General features: G+C 35.8%; 1 protein-coding gene across 1 annotated transcript; it reads right to left on the bottom strand.

Moving 5' to 3' along the window:
- Positions 1–3,515: 3,515 nt before the first annotated feature.
- On the bottom strand, positions 3,516–13,128 carry LOC143578110 (pleiotropic drug resistance protein 1-like). The gene is made up of 22 exons (XM_077061771.1): positions 12,758–13,128; positions 11,110–11,230; positions 10,934–11,022; positions 10,775–10,859; positions 10,513–10,672; positions 10,339–10,415; positions 10,191–10,244; positions 10,018–10,108; positions 9,639–9,940; positions 8,790–9,080; positions 8,397–8,713; positions 8,143–8,303; positions 7,684–7,787; positions 7,444–7,594; positions 6,753–6,928; positions 6,334–6,666; positions 5,865–6,239; positions 5,656–5,789; positions 4,970–5,197; positions 4,705–4,876; positions 3,928–4,182; positions 3,516–3,819 (listed from the first exon to the last, which is right to left on the bottom strand). The coding sequence occupies exons 1-22, from the start codon at positions 13,126–13,128 to the stop codon at positions 3,562–3,564; spliced, it is 4,305 nt and encodes a 1,434-aa protein (XP_076917886.1). The 3' UTR covers positions 3,516–3,561.
- Positions 13,129–13,334: the final 206 nt, after the last annotated feature.

The following is a 13,334-nucleotide window of genomic DNA, read 5'->3' as shown; positions in this document are numbered from 1 at the left end:
CAAAACTTGGGATATAACTGACTTACAAAAAAACCGAAAGGCAGTAGGATGTAAATGGATCTATAAGATCAAATACAAGTCAAATGGTGAAATTGAATGCTATAAAGCGAGACTTGTTGCAAAAGGGTATAGTCAAAAGGAAGGTCTTGATTTTGATGAGACTTTATCCCCAGTTGTCAAAATGGTAACTGTTTGAACCGTAATTGCTCTTGCTGTGCAGTCTAACTAGAATCTTTTTCAACTAGATGTTAATAATGCTTTCCTATATAGGGAATTGAATGAGAATGTCTACATGACTATTTGTGAGGGGGTTGGGTCTACTTTTGAGAATGGAAAAGTATGCAAGTTAGTAAAGTTTTTATATAGGCTGAAAGAGGCCCCTAGACCATGGAATGAAAAGCTAACTTCCACTCCTCTTAGGTTTGGTTTTAAACAAAACAAAAATGTTGTTTCCTTGTTTATAAAAACCTTTGATTCAAAAATTGTTATTCTTCTTATTTATGTTGATGACATAATTATTGCAGGAAATTGCGAAACTGAAATAGATAAAATAAAACAAAAATTGAATCAGAGTTTTATAATTAAGGATTTGGGCAAGTTAAAATACTTTTTGGGTATTGAAGTACTGGAAATTGAGAACGATCTGTGTCTAAACCAAAAGAAATATTGCTTGGAACTCTTAAATGATTTTAAGTTATTATGGTGTAAACCGGCCGGGAATCCTTTAGAACAAAATGTTCATTTTTTTGATGAAACAAACCATGACAAAAACGATTTTTTACTTCAAAATAAAACCGAGTATCAGGCGCTAATCGGGAAACTCATTTATTTAACATTAATCCGACTTGATATCTCTAATACGGTCCAATGTCTTAGTCAACTCATGCGCAAACCTCTCAACTCACACCTACAAATTGCCTTAAGGCTACTAAGGTACCTTAAGGCAAGTCCAGGTAATGGTATTTTTTATAAAAAAAGGGCCAAATTTGAGTTAAAAGGATTCTCTGACTCGGATTGGGGAAAGTGCTTGGCCACCCGTAGATGTGTCACAGGATATTGTGTTTACTTGGGCGACTGCTTAATCTCATGGAAGAGTAAAAAACAAAGCACCTTGTCTCGCTCATCAGCCGAAACAGAGTATAGGGCTCTCAATATAACTGGAGGTGAACTTATTTGGATTCTAAAACTTCTTAATGATCTTCAGTCACTATCTTCCTATAAACCTTTATTATGATAATGTTGCTGTCATATTGATTTCTGCAAACCGTGTCTTTCACGAAAGAACAAAACACTTTGAGATTGACCTATTCTTTTTGAGAGAAAGGGTAATGGCTGGAATTTTAAAGCTAATAAATTGATACAACTGAGCAACTAGCTAATATCTTTACTAAAGGTCTTGGTATATCTCAACATAACTACCTTTGTGACAAACCTAGGTTAATTAACTTGTTTGGGAATTTGATGTGTGGGTGAAATATCATGTATTAAATGAGTCATATCACATGTTTTACGAGTTTATATGCCGGAAACACGATTAGTTTGTTTGAGTTTATGATTACAGGTGTGCGGAGCTTAAAGGAGCTAAATTGGAGAATAGGAGATGGATTGTAAATGAAGGTTTTATTGCATGAAATGATAGAGAATTTGAAGACGAAGACGTGGCCGAAAACGGGGCATAAATCGGAGTTCAAATGAAGAAGTTACAGGCGAAACACCATGGTGGATGACAGGCCCACCATAGCCTACGGTGACCCACCATAGCCTACGGTGGGGCTGCCAACGTAGCCTACGGTGGGGCTGCCAACGTAGCCTACGGTGACCCACCATAGCTTACGGTGGGACTGACATCGTAAGGCAAAAGACGAAGACCGTATGCTACGGTCTCCACCGTGGTGTGGCCGTAGCTTACGGCCGCCTGGGTGGAAAAACGCGATTTTTAGATTTTTTCTTCCATAATTTAAGTCCAGTTCAACCCTATGCCGCCTATCCTTCATACCCTAGCCCCTTTGGACAATTTTGGGGCCATTCTTCACCATCTTAACACATCCCAATCACCATAATCATCCATGCCATCATCCATTCAAGAATAAAAAGGCCATTCAAGATGCATATGCTAGGTTAATTCTCTCATGACTATCTCCTGGTGTAGGGTTAAGTTGTTCATTGGATTTGTTGTACTTTAAACCTTAACTTTTGGATTTTGTTTTGTATGCTTGACAATGTTCTTGGGTAATTAATGATATTTGAAGTTTATCAGTTAATGATTTTGGTCATCAACAATTAGGATTGAGTTCTTAGTGTCATTGGCCTAGCTATCTTTAACCATAGAACTAATGTTTCATCATTACCTAAGATTTACAATCAATTAGATTATTGTTTAGCGGTGCCAATCAATTGGATTAAGTTCTAACGATCAACATAGTCAAACATCTAGTATCTTGGTTTATTGATTCAAACAAAGGTTATAATTCAATAGGTTTAGTTTTCTATCCAACTTGCTTCAAAACCTGAAACCTGGAGATTGGTTACCCTTTTTTTTATAATTGTTTACAAATCAATTCATTAGTGTTTTCGTTTAACAAATCTTTAAAACTGCTTGACATCGTTTGTCCGTTTAGTATAATTAGTCGTTAAGAAGTAAACTTGATTAGCACTTTCCACTGATTCCCTGTGGATTCGACACCTTACTTGCCCTAACTAATAAAAGTAATTTATAAATGTTTTTGATTGACCTTTCGACATCGATCAGAATTAAAACGAGGGAGGGTGTTAAAATTAATCAATTTAATTCTTATGCTTTCCTTATATTTCTTTTTTTTTTCTCTCTTTTGTTTATCTTGCATAATGAGCTATTCTGGATGGGCTTGAGATTGTGAGGCTGGCCACCAAAACTCAAAAGGGTTTAACATGTGCTCCTTCAAACGGCTCCATCTTCAATTACGGAATTAGCGTGCCATTCAATTGGAAACTTCAATCTTTTCCTCTTTTGTCATTTTGGCTCTTGGCTTCAAATACAGGCCTTGTTCAAGAGTTGAAGACACAGCAAAACAATATATTTTATGCACTCTTATTTCAAAGCATTCGACTCTAGTCTTGTTTAGTTCCCCAATTTCATCAAGGCCGCTGCAGATCTGGAGTGTAATCAGTTGTAACCTTTGTAAGGTTATATTTGGTACCGTCATTTAAAAGATTGTTTAACCTTTTATTGTAATGATCAGAAGTGTTCAGTCCACAAAACTTTACATAAAATCTCGTAGCACGTTGTATAATGCTGCTCATGTATTATCTCAAATATAATGCTGCTCATGTATTATCTCAAATGCCCATCATAGAGAATCATAATAAAACAACTATTTTCTAAGGTAAAATCACAATTGTTTTCTAGAGGTAAAATACAGTAGAATTTGGGAACTAAAGAACCAATTTAACACTCAAAATAGTCTAAGTTATACAAAATCAAAAAATATATATCAAATGCATGTATAGTTTTACAAACATTACAAAATAAATATTAAACAAGATTTCAGTACAAAAACTGATGTGTAAACATTTAAACTAGAACTATCTCTTTTGGAAATTGAAAGTTTTGATGCAATAAGCAAATATTACCCCGAAAGCGACAACTAGTCCGATGTGAACTCCTGCGACCGTACCAAGAAAATCATGTTTGTAGCCAAAATACCGGTCCAGATACCCCTTCACGGTCTCCCCATTTACAAGCACGTCCTCATAATCACCAAACTGTGACGCGACCATGCCATAGATGGTCCACGCCAGTGGATTACCCCAGAAGTACCATCGCCACCACACAGGAATTTTCTGTGGCATTTGAATATAAACATCAATGTTAAAATAATATTAGAGAATGAGAGTTAACTACGCTAGCAGTTTAAGAACTAGCATTAACAAAAGCGCAAAGAAACCTACGGGTCGAGGGATGATGAAGCCCGAAAACAGATTAAAGCCTCCAAAGAAAAAGAATGCGATGATGGCAGCAATGTTGGCATTGGGGGTGATTGCGACGGTCATCATTCCGTAGTATGTCATATACAACAAACAACATAACTGGAAGAATGTGTACCAAAAGAATTTGGCTGCTGTCCATTCGAATCCCATCATAGCATAAACTATGAGGCAATAAACTATGGTTTGTGTGAAAACATAAGGTATCTCCACCAGTGCCTATGTATATAAAACACAAAAGTTTCATAACCTCAATCTTGAAATGAGAATATCTCTAAAAACACGAATTAATTTAGCATATTTTCATTCAAATTAATTTTAATTTGAGCATGTAGCATACTTTCAAAAAAAAAAAAAAAAAACTTAATATGTATGCTAGAGGGTAAATAGGAGGCCAGGCCTGTGTTTGAATAGAAATTGATTAAAGTTGTTATTATTATTATTGTTGTTGTTGTTGTTATGGTAACATGAATATTAGTTATCGGATAACTCAGGGGAATCAAAATCCTACTAGCCAACAGGATCAGTTAAATCATATCTCATGTAGGGTAAGTGACCTTCAAGAGATTAAGGGATCAGTTCCTACCGCAGAAAACTAGCTAGGAACCAATGGAAACAAGATTCCTTTCTAAGACCTCTGTAAGAGGGGAATCATTTGCTTACCATTGCACCACCCTTTGAAGGTTAAAGCTTTTTATTTTGAATGCAATTGACCTTGCTTAAATCATACAAGTCAATCACCTGAGCAAGGGCATACGGTAGAGCAGAATACATTCCTGCAGCTCGTTCTCTATAAAAGACGGTACGTTCAATATCTATGATTGGCTGCACCGCTGATGCATTTTGGTAACTAAGGAAGAGAGTTGCCGTATACATGGAACCCATCGCGTTAAATAGTTCTTGCTGGGTTTTCCTGAAATTTTGATTGCCCAAATAGGATCAATGAAACTAATGTATCAATAATAATAAAACAAGGACCGATTTGTACTTTAGTGTTTTATATTACCTTTTACCACCAAGATCCCAGAACATAGTACCAAACATGATGCCAATAAAGGTGGTGAAAGCAAAACGGACAGCAGTGTAAGGAGGGTTCCGCCAGTAGGACCGCCGTTGTTTCCATAGACAAGCCATGGCTTGGACAAAGAAAGATTGCGAGTATTGGGTAGGGAAATAGAGGTCTTTCGTTCCAGGAGCTGGTACGCTTAATTCAGCAATAAGGGCCTTGTTCCTCCTGCGACAATATGCCGGTTTTATTAGAAAATGCAGCTAATATAACTGGTAGAAGTATCAGGGATTTTTTTTTGGGATATTAGTTGGTGGTTTAGGATTTTGTTAAGTATTTTTAGATCTTTTTTTGAAAGTTCTTGTAATACTATAGATTTCACCACATTCGTAAGCGAACTAATTCAAGTTCTTGCAATTGCTTTTGTAGTTCGATGTTGTGGCAAGACAATCAAATTCCATAGGGTTTTCAATAACCTTAATAATCGCTTAAGATTTTGACTAAACTCTGTGGAGTTCGCTTGCCACCCAAAGAAATATTTTAAGTTCGCTTGCCTGGGTAGCGAACTAACTAGAAGCACATAAACTTCCAAAAGAAATTAAGCATCTACAAAAACTTAGTTGAATCCTAAACCATCTAATGATCCAAAAGTTCAAGTATCGGGCAGGTTAATTCAGTTTAATCACCTATATAGTTCTGAATTTCGGTATATTTCTGCAAAATCAACTCCTAAAGCTATTTCTTGAGATGATGTGGTGACTTCCAACATCCATGTTGCAGGGTTATATCCATCTTTTATCTTTGCTACGCCGTCTATATCCTTAGACACAAAATCGATCAGGTGTTAGTCACATATTCTTTAATTTGTATCACTAATCTTAGTTAGAGATCTTACCTCAAAGTACTTTATTAGTTCACATGAATTGCGTCCTATAGGTCCAACATATATTTCTTGTCCTCCTCTTTTCATCAAGAACAACTCATCGAAAGCTTCAAATATATCAATGCTAGGTTGATGAATGGTGCACACAACTGTTCTTCCTGTGTCAACCGTGTTCCTAACTGTTCTCATCACAATAGCAGCCGCCCTTGCATCCAGCCCGGATGTTGGCTCATCCATGAAGATTATAGACGGATTGGCCACAAGCTCAACTGCTATGGTTAACCTTTTGCGTTGTTCGGTGGATAGTCCATTGACACCAGGCAACCCAACTAATGCGTCTCTCAACGGATTTAGTTCTACCAGTTCCATCACCTCGGCAACAAACATCTACAAACAAGGATAAGAAATCGCTATCAAATCATATCACTTTTAATTAGTTAACCGCATGCTTTTGTATATGTTTGATAAGATGTGCACTAACCGTTCTGGTGTTTTCGTCAACATCTGGTGACAACCTTAGCCAAGCAGAGTACAACAAGGATTCATAAACAGTAACATGAGGCGAATGAATGTCATTTTGTTCACAATATCCAGAAATCCGAGCAAATGTCTCTTGTTTCTTTGGGTACCCTGAAATCCTTATGTCACCCTCAATATACCCACCGGTTTTTCTTCCTGCTAATACATCCATCAAAGTAGTTTTTCCAGCACCACTAACGCCCATAAGGGCGGTTAGAACACCAGGTCTAAAGGTTCCACTGACACCCTTAAGTAGAAGCAGCCTATCTTCATTCACTCCTTGTTCCCTCATTCTCTACAACATTATATATAACTCCCATGGAGTTTTAGTTGTTAAATACTATAATTTGGAATTACAATAAGAAATAAGTTGTAAGTTACCTGTGGCATATCAACTGAGTAATTGACCTCATTGAAAGTAAGTGAAAGTGGTACGAACGGGAGAATCATTCCTTTCTTCTTGATTTGATGATTTCCAGCGGTGGTAGGTGTTAATTCAACACCACTCTCGTCACTCTCATTTTGATTTGGCGCAGTCGGTCGAGATCTCCCAAAAGCTAGAGTTCACAATGAAAGTTGCATGATGGTCGTTATGCTTATACACTCAAAACCCATTGGTTTGTAAACAAGTTGAACATGAGCCAAGGAAGCTGGCTAATTGGCTCGCCCATTTGGCTCATATAAATAAAGCCCAAATTAATACATATAAAATAAATTCTGTTGTTTAGAAATTCTGCATTATCATATGCTTAGAAATGTGTCAAAAATAGAAGTGTTAGGAAAATAAACGAGTTGGATTGACGAGTCATGAGCTGGTTCAAACTTTTAATGAGTGGATCTCTAGCTCAACATTTCAATTAGTTAGGATAAGCGAAAGAGCCGAGTTGGTCATTTGACTTCAAGCCCGAGCCTAACACGATCCAACAAATATGTGATTTGTAAACATGTTTTTCTTCTATGATAATGGAAATGTATGATATGTAGTTCATGTGTTTATGCAAATTAATGATCACATGTTTATTTTGCTGATAAGAAAGATCCAATACCAGAATCTAGAGAGAAAGGTACTCACGGTTAAGAAATTCTAGAGACAGTATGAAACAGATACTAAAGATAAATATGAATCCAGTCAAAGCCACAATCGCAAGCCAATACCAATAAGCTTCTGGAAAGAACCCTCGCGATTCGATGATCACTTTCCCTAATGTTGTATCGTTTATAGGCTATAACATGGAAATAATTTTGAAAAATTATGGTTAATTTTTTGATACTTTCGTCCATAAGCATATAGAGAAGATAAGAGGGACCTTGCCTTTTTCCACCTGTCCCCAAGAAATTCATTAACCGTAATCCCATTCATCGCATACATCATTGGAGATGCCCAATAACCCCATAGCCACCACTTCTTCACATCATCTGTAACGAGAACAGCGTGTTTGTTAGCTAAGACAGGATAAATGTTAGTTTTTTGTATGTTTTCCACAAGCAAACATGTATAAAAAGTATAATAAACTTCTACCCAACTTTCAGACTATTTCTGCTTATGGAAATGGAAAGCTTGAGGTAACTAACTAGTAAATTGGATGTCAAAAACTAAATATGAAAGTAGGTTAACTAGAAGTTAAAAGGATTTGCTCAACACAATAAGTAGTTACTGGCTGGTCAAAAATAAATAAATAGCTACTGGATATTAATGTACCAATATAACCAGCTCGTTATCTTTCAACAAAGTTTGCCGGTTTTTATTGGAAGCTATATAACTATAAAGTACCTCGAGCCAGAACGAAGCCACCCAATACAAAGACTAAGAGAAGCGCAAATGAACCGAATGTGTTTGCAACTATCATGTTCCGACCCAATGCCCCAATGAATCGAAACAACGCAGAAGACATCTGGTTAACAGCTAATAGTAAAAAGTATTGCTTGATGAATCTACAAAACAACAGATTTGTTAAGAAACATAGAAGTAGAAACAATAACATGAATGTTGTCATCTTTAGTTCTTGATAACTAGATATAACCAACCTTGTGATCTCGGGATCGTATCCTATTACATAGTAAGTGAGAATAGTCCATAAGGCAGATTCGATAAATGAAATAGGAATCTTGACGATCCACGCAGGAATCCCGTACGCCCAGGATGGGTAAAACAGGAAGTCTCGTTGTTTGTAGAACACAGGAAGCTTTAGAATCGTCATTGAAATCTCGGACATTCCGTTAAACATGATCATAACGACACCAAAGAATAAGGAACCCAAGTATATTGCTCCGTCTTCTAAATTGTGTCTATGCATCTTGGTTCGCAGAAACACGGTCATAGCCACTACCGCCATGAAAAATAGCTGAAAACCAAGATAACCAAATTAATTGTTATTCGAACTAATTAAGCAGAAAATCAAGAGTTAATTTAGCAAACACAACACTTGCTTGGGTCAATTTGAAGTAGTAAACAAACGAATTTCTTTTCATGAGCAAGATTTCTCTCTCAATGCAAGCTTTCAAGAGTTCTTTCTTCCTTAAACCATATTTTTCAGTAGTAAGTGCAGCCGGGTGGCTTCTGGATTTGTCATAGGGGGTGGCAAGGTCATCCCCAAGTCTCTTTCCAACATGAAATGACTGAAACGACTCTGCAAATTCCTTAGCTGTCACGAACCGGTAATGCTCATCTCTTCTCATCCAATATTGTTGTTGATCTTTCCTCGATGTCACCTACGATTATTAAAAGTATTAGAAGCATCACACATGAATGAAAGGGTGGTGGTGATAAATAGTTTCAATGAGGAGTTTTCATATTAACTCATGGGGCTAATATTCATCTTTGGCATAAGTTCTGTTTTTGCTAACCAACGTTTATAAACTTGAAAAACCATTATGTATGACTAGCTAATTAACCTGTTTTTCTTGTTATTATTATTTATTTTTTTCCTTTTTCCATCTTGGCTAGTGAGTTTAACAAAATCGTCTTCGCTTTTTCGTTAAAGTATATCCATCGACTTTTTTTGTTTTTAATTAAAAAATATCTCAGTCAATTAGAAGCTTCCATGTGGCACGCATCATTGCACCGACGCAACATATTTCAATCTTGGCACAACAAAGTTCCATCTGACGGAAATTTGTTGGGCCAATAGTCATATTTCAAAAGCTGGTTAACTGGAAATCTTTAAAAGTAATGGTTATTTGTCAAATTTTTAAAAGTTGTGATAATAACATCTACGTAGCTATTCTATCACATAGATTAAGCGAGTCATGTAGGAAAAGTGAACATACTTCTTGCAAGAAATCTGCAACACCCTTCCTCTCAGGACATTTGAACCCCATAAACTCAAAAAACTCTAGCGCATTGTCGCGTGGTCCTTGGTACACGATTTTCCCATCAGTTAAAAGAATAATGTCATCAAATAAATCATACGTCTCTGGAGCCGGCTGGAGGAGGGAAATGACAGCAGTTCCTTCAAGGATATGAAGAAATTGTCTAAGCGATTTCACAATTTGGAAAGTTGTAGAACTATCCAAACCGGTAGAAATTTCGTCCATAAGAAGAACCTTCGACGGTCCAACTATCATTTCACCTGTAATGTTACGGAAATCAGTCTAAAGTTCACGGAAAGATTTTATAATTCAAATTAAGATGATATTACTGGTTTACCCGTTGTAACACGCTTCTTTTGCCCACCGGAGATCCCCCTTATCATTTGATCCCCTACTAGGGTGTCCGCACAAATGTCCAACCCCAACAACTTCACAAGAAAATGAATTGGGTTACACCTTAACAATTGTTAATGTTAATGTATTATAAGATTCAATATATATGGTCGATACCTTGAGCGTATAATCTGTCACCACATTCGCCTCTTGACCTTCGGATGCCGAAGCCTGAATTACAATTATTTGAATACGAAATTCAGATTACTAGAAAGGGGACATAAACAAGAAATATTTCTTCCCTAAAATGGATCATGTTCTGTACCTTCATGAAGATGTCTATATCCGGATCCGGTTTAATATTTGCATCTTTCTCTCTTCTTGACAATTCAGCCAACATCTCTGCAGTTAGAATATTGTTAGAATCCCCTAAATATCATAATAGATTAATATATACAAAGAACAATTTTAGAATTGGATTCGTATAATTTGATCTAACCATAGCGTGATCCGACCCCTTGGCATCGTGCAGAGAAAGCCAAGGTTTCTCTAACAGTCATTTCTCCGATATGAACATCATATTGACTGATATAAGCAGATGTCCTTTCAGGTACAAACTCATGCAGTTCATGCCCATTGTATGTCACCTTCCCAGTACTCTAAAGATATATTCATACATGAAGTTGTAACATTAATTGGACCAAAACCAAATAGCAGATTAACCGAATTGTTCAAACTTGAAATGAGGAACAACAATTTACCTGAAGTTCCTTGTCTAGCTTGCCAGCCAAGGCTAACAAGAGTGTCGTCTTCCCGGAACTCGGGGGGCCCAAAAGTAATGTCATTCTATGTATATGTTTCATTATGTTAACATCTAGCAAACTGGTAAGAGTTATGTTCTTTGTGTTAATACCACTCACCTGCTTGGTTTTACAATCCCGCTAATGTCGTCGAGGATGGTTATATGCTTTTTTGAATTCGGAAGCAGATGGAATAAGTTCAAGAATACCTAATGCAACAAATCAAATTCATGGAGTAACTCATTAGAAATAGGGATTCAAGAAAGTTGAATATATTTAGAGATTGAATATTTTACCTCAAATATATCAATAAGGAAATTTACAAAACTAGGTAAAGCTCTGCTTCCTGTGTTAATGTCTGCCTCCACAGTCATATGTTCAAATCTAACTTCAATTGTTGGCAAATCAATCCCAACCCTGTGACAACCAAATGTCACATTATAAAGAACAAAAGTAGTTCAAATAAGGTTAGAAATTGTTAAACTTGTGTTATTTACATTATTAAACTTTATGTTTGTTATGTTATGTCGATGTATTTGTAGTAAGTAATTAAACTTATGTTTAGAACATTATCATACCTTAGGAATAATCGAACCATTACAACGGTCGAAATGTAAACGTTCAGATGGTTGGAGGATAATTGTTTTAGATAACCACCATCGTGTTAATTTGTGTATTATATCAATGACGATTATATACGATTACGAAGTTAACGATTAACATTGTTTTCTCATTTTTCACATTGGCTCTTCAATCTTCATCCTTTCACTTTGTTAATCCAACAGAAGTTTCTTAACAATCTTTGCTACTATAGATTACAAGATTCGTTATAAATTAACAATCAAATGATCGTATGAGAATTTTGATAAAATAGGTTGCAATCCATTGATGACAAATTAGCTTTTATCTGAATTTGATTTATGATTTATGATTTATGATTTATTCTTTACTCAAGACACAACTTCATAGTTTGAAAATGTGAAAGAAAAGTGGAACTCGCTATCGAGAGTTCGAGACCACGAGTTCACTTTTTGTGAATTTTAATTTATATTTCTTTCTTTTTCAATTTTTATCTGATAAGTCATTTTTATCTAATAATCTTATAAATATATAATATATAACATTTTAAAAAATTGAAATCCTTATGCATGTCTTATCTAACTATTTTTATTAAAATCCAGTTGTATTGAAAATAACATATTTTTATATTACGGCTAAAATTGTTAGAAATAATATTTTTAAAGAAAAATAATTTTTCAAATAAACTAGTATCATCACGTAGACAAAAAGAAAAGAAAACCATATACTTAATTTATGTTTAAAACTATTAGATATAATACTTTTAGAGAAAAATTAAGTTGATAATTAATAAAATTAAAAAGTATGTTAAAGTTTGCGAAGTCACTATCTTATCTTTTGCTATTCTTAAATTCAAGTCATAATCTTGAATAGCAGCTAACCCATAAATACAATTAAAAGAAAACAGATGGGTTTTGAATCAACACTTCATAAAAAATCGGAATTTAACATCATAAGAATAAAGGCCATTTGGCCCCATGGTGTTTTTACTTTTTAGCTCTCATGGAGGACGCTTTTGGGGCCTAGGTGGAATAACCCGGAGAAGGGTTGCATTCTTGCATTGCAGTCAAATGGCCTTGGTGCTTTTGTCCATGTACGGGGGCGAGAACGGACAGAATGTGTGGTCCCATATGCTTTTGTCCACCTTTTGCTAACGGATGTATTCAGGTGGTCAGGCTTTGTTGGTCATTTAAAAAGTTATAGAAATGAATGGATTTATAATAATGTTTGTATAGCTTGAAAGAAAAATTATTGTCTTTAGGATTTATGAAAATATGACTTTATGGCCGTATTGGGTAGTTGGTTTTGAGCTCTTTGCGCTATGTCTTAAAATCAATGCATAAAAAGTTAGGAGAAGTTGAATACCTATCAATTCTGTTCCTGAGCTTTAACAAGAACTTCTCATTATCTTCATCAGCAGTGTTTACAAGCCTATCGAGTAACCGCTTTCGCTCTGCAAACCCAAGATGGTCAACATCAACTTCTTGTGGAGGTCCGGTGGATCCAAAAAGCAAACCTCTCTTTAAACGATCAAACGTCGGAAGCTTTTCAAGAGACGCCCATTTCAGCGCTTCTTCATCATCTTCCTCGCGTGTAGATCTCGAAAACACATCCATACCAGTGTTCCTCCATATAGAAGTACTCCCAGATCTTAAACTCCCCATCCTCCCATTACTGCTTCTTCTTGAACTTCCTAACCTTACACTGCTACTAGCTCTATAGATGTGATCATCCATTTTTAGGTAACACCTTCAATGTTGATGAATACAACCTTCAAATTAACAATAATATGATCATGAAAATGATCCCAATATTAGAAAGATGTATTGTTTTGTGGAATTAGCACACTTTATATATAAAGTGTACGTGGACAAATATGAAATGGCGCGAATGATATTTACCCTCGTGAAGTGTCTTTGGAACAATTTTATAATCTTATAAT

This window comes from Bidens hawaiensis, unplaced genomic scaffold, assembly GCF_021521415.1.
Source record: "Bidens hawaiensis isolate Kalapana, Puna unplaced genomic scaffold, B.hawaiensis_p1.1 tig00029024_1, whole genome shotgun sequence".
Lineage (NCBI taxonomy): Eukaryota > Viridiplantae > Streptophyta > Magnoliopsida > Asterales > Asteraceae > Bidens > Bidens hawaiensis.
The sequence above is the reverse complement of the archived record's forward strand: the minus strand, read 5'-3'. Positions and strand labels throughout refer to the sequence as shown.

Bases quoted from the DNA above. Each gene is read 5' to 3' on its own strand.
- LOC143578110 (XM_077061771.1), bottom strand. From the start codon at position 13,128: ATGGATGATCACATCTATAGAGCTAGTAGCAGTGTAAGGTTAGGAAGT. The intron at 11,231-12,757 runs GTATTCAACTTC...TGGTTGTCACAG, and splicing joins CTCAGGAACAGAATTGATAG to GGTTGGGATTGATTTGCCAA. The intron at 7,788-8,142 runs GTACTTTATAGT...TTCTCGTTACAG, and splicing joins TGGCTTCGTTCTGGCTCGAG to ATGATGTGAAGAAGTGGTGG.